A 25,385-nucleotide genomic window follows, 5' to 3' on the forward strand; every position below is an offset into this window, starting at 1 on the left:
TTCCTCTCTGCAGAGGAAGGAGCTCTGGTACCAGCGCGGATGTTTACAGCCACAGGTGGTGTCCCTGCCATGCTCCACCCCCCCCCACACACATACACCTCAATATACCCGCCCTGCCAGCTTAGCAGGCCCGGCAGGAGCCGCTGAAGCCCCTCTGAGACATCCTTTACCTGGAGGAATGTCCACTTCACAATTCCCAGCCGTTTTACTTGGGGGTGGGGGGATTCATATCTGAGTGGGTCAGGGACAGGATACTAAAACCCTCTCGGACTCCTCCTTATTTCTCCTTCCTGGTAAAGGGAACTCAAGCGAGTGTCTGTATTTATTTATTTTTCTGAATAGTGACTTCCAAATATTTATTTCTGACTTCTCTTTCCAACCCCATCTTATGCCCCTAGACCTTTTAATGTCTGATTCAGGGGTCAGCAAACGAGAGCCTATACTTTGCCACACGTCAGCCACCTGTTTTTTTGTAAATAAGGTGTTATTGGAATGCAGCCATGTGAATATGTAACTAGTTTATCAGTTTCCCATTGCTGCCCTAACAAGTGGCCACAACGTTGGAGGTTTACAAGAACAAAAATGGACTCTCTCACGGTGGTGGAGGGCAGAAGTTCAAAATCAGTTTCCTGGGAGGAAATCAAGCTGACAGAAGCCCTGGGGGAGAATTTGTTCCTTGCCTCGTCCAGCTTCTGGTGGCTGTCAGCTTTCCTTGGCTTGTGGCCGCATCTCTCCCATCTCTGCCTCTGTCACCACATTGCCTTCTGCAATTCTGTGTGTGTCAAATCTCCCTCTGCTTCAGAGTAAGGACACTTGGGACTGCGCAGAAGGGCCCACTCAGAGAATCCAGGATAACCTTCCTGTCTCAAAATCCTTAATCACATCGGCCAAGACGCTTTTTCCAAATAACGTGATGTTTATAGTTTCCAGGGATGAGGACCTGATACGTTTGGGGAACCGTTGTTCAGTCTACTACAAGTATTGTCTGTGGCTGCTTTGTCACTGCAACGGCAGAGCTGGATAGTTGCAGCAGACACCCGATGGCTACGAGCCTAACATGTTTGCTGTCTGGCCCTTTAAGAAAAAGTGTGGTGACTCCTGATGTAACGGAAGCCACTCTGCGAGGTACAGCAGCACCGCTCTGAGTGCCAGACCTGGGGCTTCACACAGGCTCCTGGATCAGCATCTCTGGCAGGGGCTGGGGGATGGCCATGTGAGTAGCCAAGGATCACATTTAAAGAAACATGCGCAAGTGCTTACGTGTCACGGACTGAGCTTTTGTTTCCGGATGATCCTGGTCACGTGCAAGGAGTGGCCGTGGAATCGCAGGGAAAGAGCCAGTACAGTCCCACGGTGCAGGGCTTCACCCGGTCTTGCAGATGGGCGACTGCCAAAATGGAGAGAAGGGAGAGAGGGGAGCAGCAACCAAGCAGGAGGTGTCTCCCACCTGACCAGAGGGAAGAGGCACGTCGGTGATTCAGTGTCGGGCTGGGAGGTGAGGGCAGAGTGTGCCACGGGAGTATGTGAGCCTTTGGAAGGTGCTACAGGCATTCCACATTCTCATGATTCGCAGTGGGAACAGTAGTGGCAGAAATGATAACACAGGTGTTTTCTCATTGTTGCTGCTGTTAGAGGAGCGTCGCCAGGAAGCTGCGTGTCCCTGGTGGTGTTAGGTGCTTGTACGTGCGGTAGGCAGGGAGCCCGGTCACTGCAGATGTTGAAGCCAGGCTGATCGCTCCGCAGGATCGTGTGGCAGTGGTTTCAGGGGGGGCAGAGTTGTCGGTAAGACAATCTCCAGAGCCTCTGTAAACCTGGATCTGAGCGCTAGCTGGGTGCGGGGGGAAGACCTGGTATAGATGGAGGTCCCTCGGCAGTGCCAGGCCTCGGCCTTCTGCTGCTGCCCATAATCTGGGCTCCAAGGACATGGCCCACAGCCCCCTAGGGAGCCTAATCCCATCTTTTCCTCCTCTTCTTTATGTCCCTGAGCCTATTTTACTTGATATCTCCCTGTCCCCTGGGTGTTCTGCTGATTCTCCCATTTCTCTCATGCCTGCTGCTTCCTCTACCTGCAGTGCCTTCCCTATACCTTCTGCCAGTCGGAGCCTGTCCTCTTCTTTTCAAGTCAGTTCCCTGTTTGCCTCCTCCGGGAGGCCTTCCTGAATGCATAGCCTCTGGTACCATCCTGGTCCATATCAGTTTGGACTTTTGACTTGGAAGCCCTTCCTTGACTGTTTGTCTTTTCCCATGGGAATTCACTTGGAGCCCTGGGGCAGGGCCCAGCCAGCCCTAGAAGCACTTCCCAAGTGTAGGGAGTAGTCTTTATGGAACACACAGAAGCAAGGTGCCAGGAAGGCATCAGGGGGATAGACGCTTCCCAGAGCAGGACCGAGGGGGCTCATGTCGGGCAAGGAGCCTGGGGTGAGTCTTATTCCTCTGCACGTGGTGCCAGGAGCTTTTGGGCTTAGGGAACATTGTCCTTCCGTACCTGGGAAAGACACGGACGGCCCCAGGTAGATGACTCGCTACATCTGAAAAACAGAAACCAAACCGAAAAAGCTCCTCGTACCTTTCGCTTTTAGAAGACAGAACACCAACATGGGACAACATAAGAAGCCCAGCATTAAATCAGGCAGTGGAGCAGTTACATTTTTTGCTAAGAACCAAGCACTGCAGGAAGGTGGTGAGCAGAGAACAGCTGGTTGTGCCTGCCCTCCCCTGTGGGTCCCCCCGGCGTGGCCACAGTAAAGGAAAGCCATGCTGCCATGGGAACACACATCGGGAATAACCCAGGGCAGCCCAGCAGCTTCTGGCGGTGGGTGTGTGCACGTGTATGACGGGGTCTGTGCTGCGCAGCAGGGAGCCCGTCCTCCCATCCCCGCCCCGCCCTCCTCCGTCATTCCCAGCCGCCCCCTGGGCCTCTCTCGGGCTTCCTTTGTGTGCTGTGACTCCCACTCACAGCCTCCATTGTCCCTTGTATCCGACCATCTGTGCAGGGCCCATTTCACCCCTATTACCTTCGTGTGCACTCACACCCTCCTTTGGGCCACCTCCTGATGTCCCTCTCTGCCACCTTATCTCTCGCCAACATCACTGTGGGAGATAACAACCTCATCCCCAGAGAAACTCCGAGTTGCGGTGGCCCGATCGTTTGTTCTCTGGACTTGTGTCTGTCAAAGTGTGTTCCATGGAACAGCAGTCCCATGAGATGACCCTCAGAAAAGACAAAGGGGTTGTATTCTCAAATTCGTTTGGGAAATGCTGCATATCAGAGTCCCCCACTTAGAGATCTGCCGTGTTCATCAAAGCCCGTGTCCATCAGGCACACGAAAGCATTTCCCAAACGACAGAATGACCTCGTTCCCTTAAAAATATCACTTTATCCATTAACATCTTGCAGAGCTCTAGTTACATGGACCAAACTTTTGGTGTGAATCCCCTGGTGTACGTTCTGTTCCCTCCTCCCAAACTACCGTAAGCGGCTTGTAACTGGAGCCTGACTCCCCCTGCAAACTGTGGGCACTGTTCTCCTCCACCTCAGTCAGGAAGCTGTACCCTCCCCTGCTTTGGCCTTGCCTCTGCCCCGGCCCTGACTTGCCCTGCTCCTGTGGAAGATGGCCAGTGCCATTTCTAGAACCTCAAACCATCCCCACCCTCCTTATTCTCTGCCTTCCTATCCTACAGCTCCTAGCACCCAAGCCTGGTATGAGGAGGCTAATAGCATGTATTTGATGAGAAAGGGGATGGCGCTTTTGAAGGTCCTGCTACCATCTCTATCACCTTTGTAAAGCGTGGCTTCTTTTGTCTCCCACCCTTTGGGACCCCCTTCCATAATGCACACTGACGTTAGCTTATCGCCCTCTGTAACTGCAGCACCCAGGTCGGTTACAGTCAAATCCTGCAGCGTCATGGCTGTTCCTTTGGCGGTCAAGTCTTCTATCTCCCTACCATGGCCATGTACATCCAAGACCTTGACACTTGACGTGTCTGTCTGTGGCCTTCGCCTCTTACCTTCGACCCTTTCTCATATTCCCCGATCAGTTGGGAGAGGAGGGAGATCAGATGAACAAAACATAGGCCGTTCCCTCTTCTCTGGGAACTCATCATCCAGCAGGACGTTTCCTACCCTCATTGGGACCCCCCGCCCACTTACCCCAGGCATTAGCTCTGTTCTGCCTTCGCTCAATTTAGAGACTAGCATGGATACCGCACTCACTCAGACCTTTCACCTTTCAGCGGAGCTCTCACTGTGCCCCAGTACAGTCCTGCTCCCCGGGCCCCCCCCCCCCCCCCCCCCCCCCGTACTCGCTAATTGTGGTCCACTCCTCCTCTCTCTCAGCACCTCAGCCTCCCCTGATCCTTGGCAGGTGATCTCGTCTCCTGTTTCACCTAAAGGACGGTGTTCCCCATGCGGGCTGACCTCTGCCCTCTCCATAATCTATCTGCTTCCTGCTCCCTCACTGAGTTCTACCCACCTGCCAGAGATGGGGCAGGAACCCTCTGCTTGTAGCGGCTCTGAATTCTTGCTCTGTCTCTGTCCCACCCTTTCCAATGTAATGATTCTCTTCCTCTTCTTCCGGCAATCTTGCAAGGTCCTCTCCTTTTGGGAAAAACACCTGGCTTGGTCTTGCTGTCCCCTCTTGACTTCTTATCCATACTTCCTGAAGGGAGGCGACTCTACTGCCCCAGGCTTTCTCCCCTCACTTCCCCTCCCCTGCTATCTAGAACCTTCCCCAGCCATGATTTTGTGCAAACTCCTGTCTCTAAGGGCAGAACTGGCTCTAGCTCAGGAAGGACAGTGCCAACAGCCCTTCAGACTCCTTAGTTAACCTTGGCCAGTCAGACCAGCCTGGGCTCCTCCTATTCCCTTGGCTCTGTTCTTAAAGTGTCTGTGGAAGGTCAGGGAGAAAGGCTACAGCTGAGGTTAAAACCACCCGAGTGGGTGAAAGGAGTGAGTGAAAATCCTTCGGGTGAGGTCAGGGCTGGAGGGGAAGATTGACAGTGTGGAAGAACCTCCCAGCTCTCAGGAAACCTTCCATTTAACTCTTTTGTTTCCTTTTCCTCATGTGGAAGCCAGTTGGGAGATAGGGACCATTTCCAAGGCAGATGAGTTGGGGATGATTATTCGTACAAAGGACCAGGGCCCGTGGTACAGAAGGTCTGGAGCTGGTGATGAAGGAATATTTTTCCTGTGAGTCCCCAAATGATGTAGGTGATGTTGGATCTGTCGGCAGTTTCTGGGTGTGGGCTGGGATCGTCTCGTGAGACCGAAGAATGGAAACACGGACCAGGGAGAGGCAAAGAGTTTTAAAACGAGGATAGTTTATTGAAAGCAAAGGATAAGAGCTCCCGAGAGGGAGTGGGTCCCAAATGGGGGTGGCCCCATGACTGAGGCAAAAGCTCTTACTTTTATCCCTTCCCTTGCCTGCTTGGGGAAGGGGAGCTGTTTGAAGAAGGGAACTGGCGCCTTCTAATGAAATTCGTCTACCAGGTTTGTTCTGCTTGCCCATCCTAAAGGAATTAGCAAAGTAACCCACTCTTATCTATCAGATCAGCTCTGTTTGTCAGGCCAAAAGGAATTTTATGATTAACCTCAAGGCGTTGTTACATTATGTCCTGGAGCGAAGGAGTGATTTCAAAACCTGGAGTTTTAGGATATGGCTGTCAGTGTTTATTTCACCAGGGACCTCCCTGTCTACCTAGGGACACACTAACTCCCCTAGCTTAGAGGGGGCGGGGGGGGGGGGCAGACGCAACTCTGTGGTACATCTGCACACATCTGCCCTGGTGTGGGTCTGGAGGAAGGGGCAGGGAGGAGGTGGGGGTGCTGACAGTTGTTTGTCAGGGCAGCTCAGTGGCTCTGATCTCCTGTGTTCCTGTTCTCCTTGCAATCGCCTTATTTCCTCCAGAGGAGTATCCTGGAAGAGAGCGAGTTTTGTGTGTCGAGCTTTCCCACTGTCTGTGACTTCAGGACCCCACAATCAGAGGGAAACAGTCACAAACTCGCACGTGGGTGGGGGCCGTGGGAGGCTCTGCTTTTGCTTGGAAGAAATCCTTCTTTGGAAGTCTGAGCGTTAAGCTTCTTTTCTAGTATTAGGAAGGGCCATGCCACCCCTCCATCCTCTTGCATTAGCTCCCCTTGTGGTCCCGGCTGTGGGGGATGTGATGTGGATTCCCCAGGTGTGTGAGGGATGGGGGGGTGTCTGTGATCACGACACAGCAGTTGTCTTTGTGTAATCACCAGTGCCTGTAAGGACATGGTTACGACACCGTAACTTCGTTCCCATCTAACTTTCCTGAGACAGTTGGCTCTGCTTCCTAATTGTAGCACCCATCAATGAATCAATGTTTACATTCTAGAATAAGCAGTGACTGGGAAATTTGGAAAATAGAGGAAAGACAAAGCAATCATGTAAAATCCCAGCCTTCTTATAACAACGGTGCTAATGATTTCGGGGTACTCCCTCCAGCTTTTTTGGACACGGTGTTTAGCAAACATTTGTAATCGTAGTGTGTACCAATGCATTTCTAGTGATTCAGACCTTGAGTATCCTCATTTCCGGTAGATTCATGAGCTCCTCCAGCAGGAGTGACAGGTGACACCTGAGGCAAGCAGGCAGGGTTGGATCCTCGGCTGTGTAGAAAGCACTTAATTCTTTTCTGTGGATCTAAAAACCTCCCCGCAATGACATCCCGGGTGGATGCTTTCAGGGCTTCTCACCAGGGGCGGCGGTGAATATGGAGCAGTCCCACCTCACAGAACCCTTGCAGAGAAGTGAATGGAAGGTTACATTTCCAAAGACCATAGCACATTCAATGGCTTGTTTTCTCAAGAAGAAGGGTGATACCACGTTCCTTATCATTTCACATCTGGGAAGATATTCTCTTGGCAAAGCGCTTTCCAGTGTGCCATCTCATCAGTCCTTGCGGCAACCCTGGAATGTGGGCATTTTTATCTCCATCTGCACGCTGCAGATTAGGCACCAGAGAAGTCAAGTCTTGCCCAAGAACACACGTTACTCACTTCCAAACCCCATGCCCTTGTCCTAAGCAGGGGCCAGATTTCTCTGGGCACTGTATATATGCCTGCTGCATCCAGCACTCAGCCAGCATTCTTCTTCCTCTACAGCACCTTTGCTAGCTGGGTTTCTTATGCTCCCTCCTCTTCCTCCCTGCAGGGGGCCGTGATAAACGAGGTGGACCCATCCTGACCTTCCCTGCTCGCAGCAATCATGACAGAATAAGACAGGAAGACCTACGGAAACTCGTGACCTATTTGGCCAGTGTGCCCAGGTAAGGTGAGGGGGTGTGTCCTGCAGGGGAGGAGGGAGGGCACCTGGGCTAATGCAAGTGAGTTGGAATGGGCCTCCACCCTGCCAGAGGCCCGGGTTGTTTCTGCCCTTGTAGTGGATTCTCATTATTCCTGGACCATCATCAGCCATTGTTCACCTCATTCCCATTGTTACTTCTGGGATTCATATGAATGGAGTGGGAGCTGGAAATGGGAACTGTGGGCAGAGGTGCAGGCCCCAGGCTGAGGACCGCAAGGGGCCTGGTACAGGAGGCTGTGTGGCCCCGGAAGCTGTAACTGACGTTGGGGAAACGGGAACTCTGGCTGATTCCACTCTGGCTTGTGTGATAGATTATTTTTAAAACCTCTGGCTTAAGAATAGGTTTGTGGCTTTTGGAGTTTGGGTCAAATAACTCGTTTCATTCAGGAGGCAGCCGTCAACTCAGTCTAGGTCATGCATTTTCAACGGGGGTAATAATGTCACTAAGGGGGGGAGATTGGTTCTTGGGGGTATCAAAAAAACCCTTGCTCTTTTATGTATTAAGCACAGCTCTACATATATATGTAAACAGGTATACAGTATATTTGTAGTATTAAAATTGCATTGGGTGGGCGATTCAGGAAAAAAGTACAGAAAGTCTCTTTGGGGGCAAGGGACGATGATAATTTTTAAAAAGGTTGAGAAACTGGTTTTTGAGGGTCTCTAGGTGGGTTTGGCCATGGAGGTTGGTGGAGGGAGACATGCCAAGGATGTGGTCTATATCTCTCAAGGAGGGAAAAGAGAAGCCTTTGCCTGCTCCAAGAATCATAGAATGTGGGAGCCTGAAGCGCTCTGAAAAGTAATCTAGGCAAATCCATGTTTTCCCGCCTCCTGCCCCAGGGCTCTCCCCGCCCTCCGCCCTCCTCTCCTCCAGCTAGAACTCTGTTCTCTGTCTCTTAGTGGGGCTGTGGAGTGTGTGTTGTGGCAAATAAGAAGTGGTGCCTCGGGCTTGCAGAACCTTCATCTTGTGTCTGTGCATTTTATAGGAGAATTAGTAAATTATAGAGAGGAGCTAGAGATGCAGCACCACCTTTGCTGGGAAACCCTGGATAATTTTTGAACACGATTAGCTGATTAAGTTCTTCACGCAGGTGTGAAGTGAGGCAAGCACTTCATTTGAAAGAGCTGCAGGAGAGACAAATATAAAGGGATTGTTGGGTGGTGATAGGCAGGTGGTAATGGGGATTTAAGAGCTGGTGTCAAATGCCTGGAAGGATATTGAATAGAATGAGGAGCCCTGAGGAGCTCCAAGCAGAAGGCTGTGAACAAATAAACGAAGAATTGTGTCTATTTTTTTTTCTTTATGATATTCACCGGGGACCGAAAGAAGATAAAAGGTCTTAAGCTTCAACAAACGGGATTTAGGTTAGATTCAAAGAAGAACTTCTAAACTTTGTGCATGAGACTTTGGGCTAAAAAATAGAATAGAAGATTTTGTTTTCTCCAGGTCTTTATACAGAAGAAATATTCCCGTCTGTTTTGGAGGCAAGGATATGGACTGAATAACCCATGACTGATTTAGGTAATTTAGCAATTTAGCTACCTGGAGGCTAAGCAGTTTTAAAAGCACCCTTCTCAGGTACACTAACAGGCATAAAACCAGGCATTTTCTAAATCAATTTATAAGCAACGTTTTCCTGGGGACCCATAGCGGACTCTCAGCTCTTTTAGACCCAGAAGAAACTGGGATCCCTGGAGATATGAAAGGCACATTTTTTCCTTCTGGTGTGTTGATCATATCCCTGCAGATAATACATACTGATCTTCTCTTTGGAATAGAAGGTGAAAGACTTGGAAGAACACTTTTCTTCATTCTGATTTGTTAAGCAAAGATGGGATAAAGCAGATTGGAAGCAATTAAAAAGGAGAAGATTTCTGCTGGGTGAAGAGGAATGAAACCCGAGATGGGCTGAAAGGAAGGTCATGAGAAAGGAGAAACAGCACATTATCACTGAAGGAATATACTAGACGCAGGCTGAGCACAAGCCTTTCATCCTGTGCTGTTGAGAACAGAGAAGGTTCTTACCAGGTTCTGGCAGGTGGTGGCCGGTTGCCGCGTTCAATGGGAATAGTTGTTCGGGGATGCCTGCTGCCTCTCTCCCGAGGGGCCTGTGTGTACCAGGAGCGTGAGTACTTGGCGCCCTGCTGAGCTTACTGACTAGTCATGCCCTCCCATCACTTCCTAATTCTGTGGCCACACGTTCACACGTGACGGCAGTTGGAAACACAACCTAGAACAGAATTATTCCAAAGGCAGTGAAGTCTGGGGAGGGAAACTGAAGAATGCAGCGGATCAGATAGTGTTTGCCACTCTCCTGCTTAGCCATGGCTTTGGGAAAGAAAGGAGACTATGGAAAGGAATAGCGAGATTAGGTGGATGATCCTGATGGGAAGAAATGACCTATTCTGGTCATGGCCCAGGAGGCGACAAAAGCAGGTTCCTGTGGGGGCGGAGTGTGCTTCGCAGACTTCACAGGTGTGGTCGTCCATAGGAGACGCTTGGCATTCACTTCTTCATGCATTTATTCATTCCTTGTTTTTTTTTTCCATGCGGGGTTTTGTTGAGTGAAGTGACTGAAGTGTTCTTGAGCTGGCTCACATGCATGTGGTCAGCTGGGACCTAGAGTGTATTCATTCATATTTAGAGTCTCATCCATGGTGAGAAGAAAGAGACATTTTGAGAACGTTAGGAAAAACCTGTGAATTTCCCTACCCAGTGCCAAACCAGTGACCCTAAAGGACAGTGTACTACTGTATGACTGTGCTGGTTGCGTAGGTGGACCAGGCAGCAGAAGATAAGCACGTTGTTAGGGTCCGGAGTCAACCCCTCCTCAAGTGAACAGAAGTCACACGATAATGCAAGTCACACAGCGAGGTTTATTTCCAGCTAGCTGGGGTCCGAGTATCTGCCCGACGCAGCGGGTTTTAACAAGGACCCCAAACACTTAAAACTCAGGGTTTATATAGCATTTTCAAGGCACACAGTAATTAAACTACAGGACTTACACAGCTTCAAAGAGTATAAGATAAGCTACAGGGCTGCTTGTCTCCTTGCTGTCACTGCCCACATCTTGGAATTTACAGTCAGGTTGTTTTTACACTTAGGTTGTGTTTCAAGCCAGGGGCCGTTAACCCTGACCTTAAGATAGCAGTTCTCATGCTAACAGTCTCTTACACACGTAAGGTCCAGTACATGATGAAATAGGATCTAGAATAGGTGATTAAACAGATGGTTGTGATAATGCAGAAATGAATGGAAAGAAATAGTCTCACTGTCCTCTGTGAAAGCCAGGCCGGGCCGGACCACTGCATTCAACTCTGCAACATTCAACTCTCCCAGCCTCATTTTGAGAACTGTATTGACCAGTTAGCATATGGTCAGGGGAGCAGCTCGTGGAGGGGTCCGCAAATTGTGTCTGCGGTTCAGGGATTGAAGGATGGTTTCTGGCAGGAGTGAAAATGGAAACAAAGTGATTCCTAACTTCAGGTGTCAGGAGAGCTGCCCCAAAGAGGAGGGAACAGGCATGGTCTGTGTTGCGTCAGTGGGTCAAGTCAGATTAGGGCTCTGAAATGAAGAAAGAGCCTGCCCATGTGGGAGCTGTCCAGCAGGCATGGTGCTGCCTCTGGAAAAAAATGAGCTTCCGGTCACTGGAGGCTGCGTAACCTTCTGTGAGGAATGCTGTAAGAATTCCTCAACTGGGCTGGAGGCTGGCTTAGATCCTGTCTACGAGGCTTTCCTGCCCTGAATTCTGTGTTTCAATGATACTGGGGGGGGGGGGGACCATACATTATAAAATCTAGGACCTCAAAACAGAATTTTACCACCCCCACCAGCATACACTCTTTTTCTCAGGCTCCCTAAATAAGTTAAGGCCTGGAATTTCACTCCAGATCTTGTCTACATCTTAAATCCTAAGAGAACTGCTTCTGTTCCCCTTAGATGCTGGGTGGGAATTTTGGGGCATCCCTTGGGACCAAGAATCATTCTGGAGTGACAGGTTAGAACAGTCCTAGTCACTCAGCCTGACATGAGTCCTTTCCAACTTCCTTTTCTTATTCCTGATGAGTTTGAACATCCATCTCCTGGGTCTTCTCCAAACTTTCTGTCATTTTGTGCTGAGTCATAGAATATCAGGGTAGGAAGGGGCCTCAAAAGTCTTCTAATTCACCTTCCTAACAACTATGTTCACTCAATTCCACAAATATTTATCGAGTGCCTTCGATGAGCCAGGGCCTGGATAAGGATCTTGGTGAGTTCGCGAGTTCTCTTTTTTGACTATCATCCATTCTACACTTATCTAGCTTTTTTGTTTTTCTGGCCTGCTATCTGCTTGCACTTATTTGTACATGAAAGGAGTGGAAAGGAAATACTCAGATACAAGCAGCTGATGAATGTCCCTAGAAAGTGAGAGACAGGAGAGAATAATCTACCCCGGGAATAAACAGTTGCCCAGGCAGAGCTCACAGTGTGGATAATCTACCCACAGCGATTATTGGGAATTGACCATATTATGCTTGACACGGGAAGTTCTAAGTATTTAGTAAAGAAATCCTGGGTTATTTTTTATTGTACTGAATTCCTCCTTTTCATCATCAGTATTATCCTGCTTTGTCACGATCATCTTTCTGCTGCTCCTGAGGGCACCAATTGTTAGCCCCTAGATGTATCTGCCACTTAACTCTGCCACTTACCTCAGAGCACTGCTGAGATGCTAAGTGTTCTGGCAAGGAATGCAGGTGTCACATTGGTGAGGAACAATGACAAGAAATTCAGATGGGATATTCTGTAATGCCAATCAAACCAAGGTACCAATATTCATAGTGTATTATTTGATAACGTTTGCTCTGGTTCTACTGATTTCAGCCAGAAATTGGGTTTATAGCCGGCCCTGTCTGTGTGCAGTATCACCAGAAAAATAGAATTAAGCAGAGAGAGTCCGAAAGACAGTTAAAAAGGAGGAGGTGAAAACTGTAGTAGTTTCCTCCCACTATATTAAGCATGGAAGAGCCCACGCTCTCCAGACTGTCATCACCAAATGTGTTTCGTTGTAAGGGCCTGTTGAGACGTGTTCACATCCTAACCTTTGCTCTGGGACCATCAATTAGAGGAGGATGTGGGGAGTAGTGACCGTTGGTCCAGAAAACAGGACCAATGAGAACTTTGGCCTAAAGCTCATACCTTTGTACATCCATTTTTAATTTATTTTGTGGCTTCTATAGAGAGGGTTTATAATTTCTATTACAGTTCGTACATTCTACACAAATTTCTGACCAATATCAGTCAGGTGTCCGTATTGTTGGCTGTACAGAACAGAGGCCCTAAAGAGCAAATGGTGCTCTGCTCTGCTGCTGAGGAACATGAAACCACAACAGTAACTACCGTCGGTAGTGATCACCTTCCTTGGAGCCGTGCAGACCCCTCACAGCAAAGGGAAGAGTGGCCTCTTAGGATGGGAGGTGCTGGGGCTCAGATTGAAGTCCCACTCCTTCTCACTCAGGAAACACATGACCATTCAAGCTGGGTAATCTCAGAAGAGTTTCATGAAGGGACAGTCTACCATGGTGCAGGCAGGGAACAGGGACATCCACAGGATGTAGATTTCCAGGTTATCGCAGGGCTCGAAACAGCAGGGAGGGGAGAACAGTACTACTTCTGGGCCTGAAGGAGCAGGGTGAGGAGCACCTTGGAATCCGGAGAGAGAGAGAGGTGACAGCCGCTGTGGCCTTCGGTAGAGAGGTGCCACCCACTCCTGGTGATGACATGATGAGGAGGGCAAGGGGAATCGATAGTTCCCAATGGAATGTCCTCCCATTCTGCGACATCCTGTCATTATTTATCATTAACTGAATGCCACCGAATCCAGGTCATGGGGAGCCCACAGTCCGTAGGGGTCAGCCTCCCCGGGCGTCAGGTGGAGGGGAGAAAATGGAGGGTGGATTTGGAGAGGCATGTGGAAGATATTTGGCACAGGGTGAGACCTTGGATCTATTACTCAACATTTCTGAGTCCAATATTCTTATTTTTAATTTGGAAAAAGAATGTCCATCTCACAGGGGTGTTGTGAAAAAATGATCTGGCAGTCTCTCTGTAATACCCCGGCACTCAGTACGTTAGTCTGTCTCCAGAAGGAGCTCAATAATAATGATGACAATGATGATGATAAGGAGCTTAATGATAATAATAAATAATATTAGTATACACACACAACATTTGTAGAAATGTCTGTAGTATATGAAAGAATAGATATACATGTAAGTCATGACGCATAATAACATGAACACCTGAGAGCCCACCCCCCCAACTTCGGAAGCAGAGCATCACCCCTGCTCTTGAAGCGACCTGAGAGTCGGCCCCCCTCCATCCCCTTTGCATCCCCCCAAAATATCCACTATTCTGAGTTTTGTGTTTATCCTTCTTTTGGTTTTTTTTTTTTTTTTTTTTGGTATAGATTACCACACGTTTTCATAAACAATATATTGTTTAGTTTTATTTGCTTTGGAGCTTTATAAAACTGGTACTGTGCCATATGTAGTGTTCCGTGAGTGGCTTTTTTGAATCTGCTATGGTGTGCCACAACAGGGTGACTCTTCAAATCTAATTTTGAGTGGGGGGAGAAAAGGACTTAATGCTTCCCACCTCTGGAACTGATCCAGTAAGCGGTAAATGAGTGCTGGCTGTCATCAATACTATCTTTAACCTATATCATTGCCCCGTGTTAAGTATTTTGCATGCAGTAACGTAATTCTTGGAGGTGGGTATTATTATACTCATTTTATAACGTGAGGAAACTGAGGCTCAGAGAGGTGAGGTAACTCACCTGTGGACCCAGCCAGTATAATTGGGAGCCAGGTGGTCTCGCAACAGAGGATGAGCTTCCGTCTGCTGAAGCAGTGAGGAGAGCAGAGTGAAGGAGGCAGTGGTGATGGCACGTTGGGGATACATGTGGGGTGAGTGGGAAGGTAGGCTCTGACAGATGGGCTAAGCACTGGATCGGAAGAGGACAATGAAGGAGGGTGGCAAGGAGGTGAGGGGGCAGGCAAATGTAATGATGGTGGGCATAAATCTGCTCTCTCAAAGGTTCTCTTAGCATCCTGAGTGTGAAGGTCGATGCAGGTGGGAAATGCAGGTGGTGAGTACCTTAAACCCGGGCTTCTTTCTGCTGCCTCCTGGGGCAGCCGTGGTGACCGGGGATGTGCAGACCATGGGGATGGTGTGTGGAGTCCTCAGACCTCCCTCCGGTGTCTGTGTGCAGTTTTATGCAAGTAAACGCTGCTCATTTCTGCTCGTCTGTTGGTGATAGTCAGCTATGCGCTAGTGACCAAATTATACCAAGTGTTGTCCGTAAAACAAAAGTACTTCAGACCTGGAAACTAGAGATGAGTAAGACTTCAGTAGCAGGGACCCTGAACTGAAAGCCCAGATTGGTTGGGGCCGGTCTCTGCTGTATTCTAGGGATGGGCATTGGGTTCAGTTTCCTTCCGTTTGTGATCTGTCTTTCCCTCAGTCACCTGCCTGGTGATTGAGTCATACTGTTTATTTAATTGTGCTTCTTTTTTATTCCACTTTGATTTATATCATAAGAATATTTTACCATTAAAAACTTTTCTTTATGCCTAATAGTATATCTGGAGATGTACCATATTTTAATTACCCCTATCATTAGACGTCTAAGTTATTTCCCAAACTTCATTGCTATAAATAACTCTCAGTAAACATTTTTGTGTGTAAACCTTTGTCTACATTTTAGATGGTGGCTTTGGGATAGATTTGTGGCAATCATGGACATTTTATCTTTTAAGGCTGCTGATACACGTTTATCATTTAAAATTGCTTTCAAATTTTCCCGTTTAAATTTTCAGTATGCCTTTACATTTCTCCAAATTGAAGTTTATTTGCTCATCGTTGCCTAGGCCCCATTGTGCAAAGAGTGCTGTTGCCATCGTCATCAGTAAACCCTAATGCAGGGCCACATGTACTGCACCTAACCCTGACCCTGGATTTGAAACGAGTGAAGTAATTGGTCGTAAGACCAGCCCTGTGGGGTCTCCCAGGTCAGGATTCATTTCACTTTCCTAACTAATAGGCCTCCTGATTGGGGATCACATATTCAAGTTCAGATCTGATATGAAATCTAGAAAGACCTAATTGTTTTTGCCCTTGGTGAGTTTTCAGTTTTGCCTCTGGGTGTGTTTCAGCTTCCGGGCTGGTTGCTCAGTCAGTTCCTGGCTTGGCCCAAAGTAGCTTTAACCTCCTCTGTGCTCATCTGAACTGAAGTCCTTATCTGCCTTTTGCCAAGAAAATGAGGCCTCTTTGGAATTTGTCTCCTGGGTGACAATGTCGAATGAGTCTCTAAAGCTTAGATGTAGCCATTTAATTTTTTTTTTTTTTAGGTTCCTGAAGTGTATGGCTCCTCTGCAGCAGACTTATTAGGAAGCTGATGTTTCTGGTTCCACTTAGGTTAGGTAAACTTTAGCATGTCAGGTGAAATAAGTCCAGTACATTCAAGTTTTCCTGGAATTCTTGCTAGGGAATCAGGATGATTTAAATTTAGTTCAGATTCATTTTGCTGGGATGTTGGAAATAAGGGAGTTCCCTGAATATAGATGCTAGAGAGATAGCTTGGTGGATTCCAGACTTGGGGCTGTTTCTCTCTCCCTTATGTGATTATTTGCAGCATGTTTTGTATTTCTCTCTTCACCGGTCATTGGTTAGGTCTTATGGTGTACCCTTCACTGCTGCTTGAGACTGTATGTTTTTAGCATATATTGGATACTGACATTTTATGTTATGATACTAATTTTCTAGAGAGATTGCCTTTACTATCCACTTCTGGCAAGTTTGGAATGCTGCCACCAAGTGGTGGAGTACCTTAGCTCAGCTGCCCTGGAAGACATAGCTGGGTTTTGTGAGTTTTCCCACGCTAATGTTCTGCTCTCCCATCATTAGAACTTGGACTTTGGAGGCTTTACTTTTTAAAATTTGATTGAAACACTGAAATTTAAGTAACCATTAAGCAACACCTATTTTTCTCCTAAACTACAAAATGGGTTTAATATAATCTTTCTGTGGGGACAAAACCCCAAAAAGCAGTTTCCAGGCTCTCGGCCTCACATAGAAAGGTGCTGGCTCGGGTAGTAAATGGCCATCAACTGTGATCAGATGGCCAGCAGCTGTGGTTAGTTGGCCGTCAGCTGTAACCCGTAGGCCATTGGCCACTAATATAACGGCTGTGACTACGCTAGCAGAAAGAATGGGGGCTAGCAAGAAGATGGTGGCTGGCAAGCGCGGACTGCTGTTAGGCAGATTATGTAGATCCTGCTTCCTGTGTCTCCAGCCCAGCCGCCAGCGAGAACATATTGGTTTGACTCCCCTATCCATGGCTCCGTGGGTGTTCCTTTTTGGCCTCACCATGTCTTGCGTTCTTATGTGGGGAGTGGGAGCCCCGCCGGACACCCCGCACGACAAATGGCGCAGCGAGCAGGGTCTCCTGCGTGACACTTTCTCAGAGAACTGTAATAAATATTCAATAGAATAACATTTGTGAAAATAGCCTGGGTACATAAGAATTCCCAGTTGAAACTGGGAATTTTATAATGATCTTCTCTTAAGGGAAAACAAATGCCTAAATAATGTGCTATACCAATTCTTAACTTCCTTTTATAAAAGCAAAACTTTTTCAAAATTAAAAAAAGGATCCTTCCTGTTGGTTTGTCTTGAGTCTTGGGTAGATTCGAAGTCACAGCACCCCAAGCATACTTACCTCTTGGAACTTCTACTGTCTCCCTCAAAATTTTCATTAGCCACAAACATTGAACATAAAAGTCTTTGTCTTTTCAAACCTTCCCTTCCAGACACGATTTTCTTTCTCTAAACATGAAAGCTGAACACAAGAAAACAAGAAACACATCACTACTAGGGCTTTTTGTTGCTAAGAGTATATATAACCTTGGTGAATACACTCACTCGTTGCAGATAGTTTCTGCACCCGTTAGCCACTGGGGCTTTTACCAAAAGAAGAATGTCTCCCTTTTGACTGTTCCTCTCCATCTCATCTCTTCTTGGATTGCTTTAGATAAAAAGACTTCTTAATAAGTTCTTTCTTAAAAGTCCAGCATCACCTAAGCAGAAGAAAATCATTTGAACATAGTCTGAGAAAGACTTTTGAATCTAGAAAAGTCATCATGTAGGGGTAATGGGCTCAGTCTCTTCCCAGAGTTCTCATTGCCCACAAGGCTTGCTCCCTGATAGGTGGTGAACCTCTTGAGGACAGGGATGTGACTCTTGTTTGGTGGGTGAGTTTTCAGAGCAGCACCTTGCAGGTTGGCTGAATTCAATTTGATTGGGAACTCCCTAAGAGGAAAGAAGGGCAGTGTCTCACCCTCCAGACCCTGCGGGACCAACGCCAGGCTCTCTCTTCCAGACATGAAGTCACTGAGGCCTGACCCAGGTCTCCTTCAGGATGTCTTCTCTCTACCGTAAGGGGCTGCACAGATAGGGAGTGCCCAGACCAGGGAGGATGGGCCTGGCTGTGTGGCACAGCCCTCTGCCAGGGGACAGAGCATGGAGGAGCGTGCCAGGGAACTGGGAGTGGACTTGGTCTCACCAAGGAGGGGTGTTACTGTTTCTAAATTGAGCAAGTTTGACAGCCAGCCTATTTCTCCCAGAACCCAGACGGGAGCACTCTGTCAGAGCTGTGGTGACTCAGCTGGGACAAATGTTTTTCTGGAGAATTTACTGACATAATCCATATGTGTGTCTTCATGGCCCTGCTCCATTTTTCTCTCTCAGAACCTTCCTCTTCTCCCCACCCCACCCCCCACTGGTTCTAGGTCAAGAGAGGATCAGCCTTGGTTTTGAGAGTTACCCCAAAACCCTAAAACCGAGGCCTTTTTCTCCCTTTCTTCTCTCAGACTGTTCGGTGCTGTTCTGAGCTGGAATTTCATGTTCCCATCACTAGTAATTTGTGTGCCAGGATTTGCACAGCACCTCCTCTTGGCCTGAAGCCTGAGGCAAGGTCTGAACCTTGTGCTGTGACGCGCGCCCCACCCTGATTCCCTGCCCAGAAAGAGAATGTTGTCTCATCTCTAGACCGTAGGCTGCTTTCCTTTGTAAGAAGCTCAGGCTTCAGAACTCATTTGCTGAAGGGCAACTCCCTGTTTTGGGTGTGAAGGACCACTCCTCACTCCCCCTCAGCCCTGACTGGGACGGCGCTGTCCGTTAGGACACCTGCAAATCAGTCCAGATTGAATTCGGTGCAGCCACCGGATACTTGTTTAGTACTTACGTACACACCTCCTTAGAGACAATGGCCAAGTAACCCTCTGGCTTTTTCGGGCTGCCCCTGAACTTACAGGCGAATGAGGGGGGACCCTCAGAGCCCTTCCTGTTTAGTTTCGAGTCCCAAGCAAGTCCCCTGCCTCAGGTGTCCACAATCTGGCTCTCCGTGACCTCCCTGGCTACTCTCAGGTTTGCACTAGTGCCTGAGCCATCACAGGGTTTTCCTCCACATAAATCAGGGGCCTCGTTAGTGTCCTTGGCCATGACAGTCTGCCAAGTGCTGGGGGAGAGCAGCCTGCCCTGCGGGAGCAGAGCTCCAGCGTTGGCAAAGCCCAGGGACATGCCCGCAGGGTGACTGTCAGAGTGTGTGTGTGTGTGTGTGTGTGTGTGTATGTATGTATGTGTGTGTGTATTCAAACAGCATTGGGCTTTCCAGAAAGCGACTGTTACTTAAGGAGAAAGAGGAGGAGGGGTGGGGTGGAGTTGTGTGCAGAAGAGTTTTGACCAAAGACTATTTCCTGGAGGAAGCGGGTGGTTTTTAAACCAGGAGTCCACCTGCCCTGACAGGAAACAGGAGCTGAGCTGGAGAGTAGGGGATCCTGTGAAAGTTTGGAGAGAGGTGGGGGTGCGGCACGAGGAGGAGAAAGAGTGGTATTGACATTAGGGATTGGCATGCTCAAAGGAGAGGAACCACTCCACCTCCTGGCCAGCTGCAGTCTGGGCAGAGCAGGCGCGCGGCCGCACCATCACCGCTGCTCTTTGGTCACTCTCTTCTCTGTCTCCTCATTTGGAAAAGCTCCCTGTGTCTCATAGTTGGGGTGACTGAGGCATTGAGGTTAGACAGGCCACCGTCTTTGGTTTGCTACTCACAGATGCAGGGACAGTGATTATAATGACTTTTTACTTTTTATTTTTTTTTTAAGTTGAAAGATGACTTGTTTTTCACCCAGCCTGACTCTGGGGGAAAGAAGGGGTGATAGAAAACGCCGGCGGGGTTTGTCTGCGGAGGGCAAGGAAAGGGCTATGTTGGGAGGCTGTGGTTTTGGTTTCCGGTTCGTTCTTTCTTTCCCTGTGCTGCTTTCGTTTCTGTTTCATTTCTGCTTCATGTTCTGAATGCCCCAGAAGCAAAGTTCTGTGAGACAGGGTGGGAACTAGGGCTGGAGGCTGCTGTCCGGAAATGGATATGTCAGTGTCCATCCTTGCTCCCCTGAACCCACCCGTCTGCCACGTTCCTTCTCTGGCCAGCCAGCCCCAGACTTCTAGGAGCAATGGTTCTGGTTCTCCAAGCTCTCTTTCTCTATTAACTTAGAGTAGCTCCCTCCTAATGCCCTGTCCCCAGGCCTGTCTGATTTAGAAAGCAGGTCTCTTTTTTGGGGGAATGGCAATTGTGTTTCAGAGCTTGTGAGACTGTAAGATGACCTGGCTGATGAACAAACACACCAGGTTTTATGCAACTAACCCAGGCTGGTCTCGCAGAGACAGCCATCCTTTGGAAGACTGCATCCTTTCACCTTTATCCTACTGGCACCCATGCCATTTCTAGAACTCTCCTTGGGAGCTCCCTTCAGCCTGTGACATGCTCTTCTGACTGTTTGCAGCATGGCAAATCTCTGTCCTGAAAATTTTTGTTCTTTCAGAGCAGACTTGATTTTAGAAAGTGTTTTGTTTTAAAGGTGGCGTTGAGGACAAGTGAGCAGGCACAGGTGCAAGGTCCTGCTATGTTTTCAGGCCAGTGGACCTGTCACCTTATGGCCAGACCCGGGGACGCTGGGAGCAATCTTAGAGCGTGAATACCTCACTCCACTCTTCCAGAGGACAAGAAAGAGGATCAGCCACATTTCTGCCTCTGGCACGTAGACAATGAGAGTTTTTCAGTTCGTTTGTTTTTTTTTAAACAGCTTTATTTGGCTGAAATTGGGTAGCAGACTTTAAAGAGGTGGAAAATGGCAACTTTTCTCATTGGCCTCTGTTTCCCTGGAACTCTGACGAGGGCAAGGGTTCGGTTTGCTTCTGGTACAGTTGAGGGTGGGGAGTTCCCAGACCTGGAAATGGGCAAGCGACTCTCTAGAACCTTTACTATAGTAGTATTTAACCACAGCTGAACATTCGCGTCAGCAGGGAACATTTACACACGACTGAACCCATCCTCAGACGAATTAGTCAGCATCTCCCCACTTTGCAGAGGAAGATATTGAGGCTTTGATTTAGAACAAAGCTTTGCCTCCCCCCCCCTCCCCCCCCGTCCTGGCATCACAGGTGAGAGGTGCAGGGGCAAAAGATGTGCTGTTACATGGCTAGAACCACACAGATTCTTTGGAATTATCACGACCTGGGAAAGTGGACAGAGAGTGTCGTCCAATAAAAAATAATGCAAAATAAAACTGAAAACACCTCTGGATGGATTAACGTGGAACCTGAGGAGGCCTTGATGATGGCTGAATCAGACCAGGACATAAAATCAGCTGGGGCTAGACGTGTGAGTTGCTGGGAGAGGTACAAGACATAAGGGAGCCCTCCCCGCTCTCCGAGCTCCTTTCTCCTGCCTTTCCAACATCCAGCCACCCAGGAGCCCTCCACACGGTGAGGATGAGTGTGAGAACCGAATGCGGGCAAACACGCATTCCCCACACAAACCTCCCTAGAGAGAGGCTCAGTTCTCTGTAAGGCCCTGCCTCCTTCCAGTGTTCTTTTTACTGCTTCTGATTATACCAATTAGAAAGCTTAAAGCATGTGCTAATGTGTCTTTAACACTTTTCTTTAACACCTGCTGATTTCTGGTTGTTTAAGCAAGTGGGTGTGGTGTGGTTTGGGACAATCGGCAGGAAGCTGCTATTAGAATAACAGTGAGCAGAAACAGGTTAACACAGATTAAAGTGATGGGCAAAAGATTGAAACAAAAATCTAGATCCTGAAGCCATAGACTCAGCACCACCTGCGAATGGCATGAGAACTTTGGCACAGATGGGTCAGGAGAATTGTTTTCTCCTGAGAACTGCAAACCCTTTTCTTTCTCCTCAAATTCGGAATGGAGCATTCAGCTCATGAAATTCTTTGAGGGAGACATGGGCACAGCGTACTGCAGGGGAGAAGTGTGAATTGGGTGACTTGTTGGGGGTGCTCTTCCTTCCTCCTTGGCTGGTTTCTCTGCTCGCCATGAACATGTCCAGGTGTTAAAGGCTGTCTACGCGCCGTGAGTGAGCCCTCTGCAGGCCTCCCTCCAAACCCCGCAGCGTTGCTGGTCCCGCTTGCACCTGTAGGGCCAGCGCTATGCATGGCCGGGCCCATCTGTCTTCATTAAACAGGAAGTCCTTCCCTTGTCCTTCCACTCTGTCACTCGCTCCTCAGTGACCAATCTAGCCCTGTACCCTAATGTTCAACGTGTCACCTTACCTGAACAACTTAGTGACTAGGTCTGATTTGAAGGTTACTTTTACTCCATCACAGCCCAAGCACTGGGCTTGCGTAGGCTCTCAAACTAGGATTCTGACACTCCACACCCTGAAACTGGCAGCAACCGAACATGCCCCAGCAGCACACGCTAAGCAGAAACTCTTGTTGACCCCTTGCCTGGTGGTGGGGGGGGGTGCTCCTTGCAGATCTCTACTCCCCCACCTCCCATCAGGATGAAGAGACGTGTTTTTTCCAGCAGTGTTTCACGTGAGAATCTTCCAGACGTTCATAGATACAGGGTAAATTTCAGGTGGCATCATAGGAGCTGGGGCAAACGGGGCCAGTGGAAACCACGAGCGGATGGATGGTCCTCATTCCTGGAGGAGGGGTTTTAGTACTCCACACAGAATACCCTGGGCCTCCAAACCATATTATACAATGTCTGGGAGGATTTTTCTTCCTCTTAGTTCCAGAGTTCTCATGGCGCAATAGAAGACCTGAAGCAGATAGATTGACCTCTGGATGGTTGACCCAAATGGCCAAAACATCCACCGAACTATGAAACCTGAGCAAGTCACTTCCTTCCTCTGGAATTTGCTGCCCTTGGCACTAAAATGAAGGATTATCAGGAGTAAGCATTAACATTTCTTCAAGTTCAAGCACGCTGTGTGTCTCTGAGGCTAGGTAGCATGACAGATACTGGCTTCAAACAGATCAGATTTAAATACTGATTTTTACCTCTTCCTGGTGGCTGTGAGGAAGTTACTCAACCTCTCTGAGCCTCAGCTTTCTTAACAGTAGGGTGGGATAATGATAGCAGCTACTTGTGAGTTTCACATGAGGAATACATAAGATCATGCATATAAAATACTTAGCCTACATAGATTCTCATGCGCTCAATAAAATTAGCTGTTATCATTAATATATGTGTGTGTCTCAGTTTTTATCAAAAACAGCTGCTTCAAGTTGCAGTAGTTTGGCTCTCCTTTTATATTTCTCTCCAGCATGCGATTTTGAGCTCCTCCAGATTTAGAGTTCCAGCCCAGATCTGGCTGCTAGTCTGCTTGCTTACTGAAGGTCACCACCTCCGCCCTTCTCCCTGTAATAGAGGAGCAGTCAGCACACAAGCTCTTTTCCACCCCAGGGCCTTTGCACAGACTTTCCCCCTCTGCCTGCATTGGTCTTTTTTATTCCCTTAAGTGCCCCTTCTCATAGTTTTGGTTTCTGCTTAAATTGTCAGCTCCTCATAGTGGCCTGTCTGATGATCTGATGAGTTCTTAAGACATATCACAATGTGCATTTATTCTCTTTAGCTAGTGACTGTCTTGTGGCCATCTCTCCCCCTAGAATGTAGCTTTCATGTTTCTATCTTGTTCACACTTATATCTCTAATACCTAGCCGTGGGCCTGCCACAAAGTAAGTGCTCAGTAAGTATTTGTTGGATGAATAAATTAATAGATAATATGATATATTTGTACGGCACAATATCATTTATGCATCACCTTCGTAACTAGTCTCCCATTGTTAAGCCATATAATCTCTGTAAGGGGGACAGGGATTGGTCATTCAGAGCCTGGCTATAGTTCCCCACATAGAACACCTGCCGTGCAGAGTAAGCACAAGGTAATGCCAGTACATGGGCAGAGCCCTTTTCCCCTGGGGGTTGGGGTAGGATGGGAGGGAAGGCAGCAGTAAGAGGAGACATCTTGGAGGAAGAGGCATGTGAGTTGAACTTTGAAACGTAAGAAGTTATCTAGGCAAAGCTGGGGTTGGGTGGGCAAGCACAAAGGCATAGAGGGATGAGAGGGCAAAGTCTAATACAAAATTGAGACCCATAAGGAGGTTAAAAGAAGTGTGGATAATATAATAGGCGGTATGTGTTGGTGAGAGGGAGATGGCACCGACAGAGGAGATAGGGAAGACCCTGGGGAGAAGGGTTGTGTCCAGCCAGCCCTTTGGACAGACAGACGATAACGGGAGGTATCCAGGAGGGCTCCCTGATGTGGCTGGGATGGAATCCCGAGGGACATTCTGGGCTCCACTTGGCCAGGGCCTGGGGAGGTGCTGAGGGAGCAGATATTGGGAGGGAGTAGCACTTTGCTCCCCGAGGCCAGACCTGTACCCCAGGCTGAAGCCCTGGCCTGGGGTTGTCACCGACAGGGTCTCTGCCCTGCTGTCCAGGTCCCAGAGTGACCTTTGGCTCGAGGCACTGGTACCTTAATCCCTGGCCCCTAACGTAAGGCCGTTGAGATTCTAAGGTGTGCAGTAGGGCTGGGTAATAGTAGCAGCGGCTATGACAAGGTGCAAATCCAAAGGTCCACAGGCAGGCAGACCATGTGAGTGTGTGAACGAGCCAGGAGTGCTTTGAAGAATGGAGAGCTGAAGTGTCCTCCAAAGACAGTTGAAAGCAGTATAAACAACTGTGCCTAATAAAACGACTTTGGGGGATTGGGTTCAGTAGGGGCTGCGAGATTGTGATCTCTGCTAGGCATGGGGTCCACCAGGAGTGCAGAGGGTCTGTGGTGACACTTATTCATTGTGCCTTATCACCCCCCACGGAGGCCCGGTACCTGGCCCAGTCAGACCTGTGGCAGCCCTGAGAGTTCCCAGCTCAGTGGATCGAGATAACTGGGAGCATCAGATATAGCCAGGACCGCAGGGCACCCAGAGACGCCCATGCCCTTCCTGGAAGTGTTACATGAGGCAGCCAGGGCAGCTCTATGATAAGAAGCAGAACCTCCACAGTGATTTCATAGCAAGTTGGAAGTGGAGGAGGAAGCCTGGGGAAGCCTGGGAAAGCAGCTCTCCAGCAGGCGTCTGGTTGAGCACAAAAAGTTATATTGGGGAGGGCAGCAGCCAGACCTGTAGGGAAAGCCTCCTGAGGCCAAGACAGGAGGAGTTCCTTTGCGGAAAGAACCAGAAAAATCCCCTGCAAGGATAGAAACCCTCCCAAGTCGGTGTTTACAATAAATGACTCCATTCGTGAGGACACAGGCTATGGAGAGAGAATCCACTAACATGTTTGACAGGTTCCTGCAAAGCATAGCTGTTGGCTCTCCCTGCAAATGTTGTGCTCACTCTATTTCATTGCTGTGCTATGTGATACAGTTGTATGTTACCTGCTGTTTATTAATGCCCATTCTAATCTGATTTAGACAGAGTGAGTCCTTATCATTGAACTCTCACCAACAATACCTAAGAGAGTCTGGATGTTGTCCTTGGATCACTGGGGAGACTCCTGGGCCTCATCCCAGACCGATTGTCATCAGCATACCTGAAAGGATTCCTCAGATCATCATTTTTAAATGAGTGTCCTATGTGATAAATAAAAGTCACTAAAGTTTAAGAAACACTGGCATAAAGTCATGAAAATGCTCTTTGGAGATAG

The 25,385-nt window shown here is 48.4% G+C and overlaps 1 protein-coding gene across 24 annotated transcripts in view; it reads left to right on the top strand.

Moving 5' to 3' along the window:
- Positions 1-25,385, top strand: part of KALRN (kalirin RhoGEF kinase) — a 621,535-nt gene that overhangs the window by 185,740 nt on the left and 410,410 nt on the right. For all 24 annotated transcript variants that reach the window (XM_081025698.1, XM_081025722.1, XM_081025696.1 and 21 more), the window contains exon 3: positions 7,176-7,290. In XM_081025698.1, coding sequence (XP_080881824.1) covers positions 7,176-7,290 — 115 coding nt within the window. The remainder of the gene's footprint in view (positions 1-7,175; positions 7,291-25,385) is intronic.

This window comes from Rhinolophus hipposideros, assembly GCF_964194185.1.
Source record: "Rhinolophus hipposideros genome assembly, chromosome: 2".
Taxonomy (NCBI): domain Eukaryota; kingdom Metazoa; phylum Chordata; class Mammalia; order Chiroptera; family Rhinolophidae; genus Rhinolophus; species Rhinolophus hipposideros.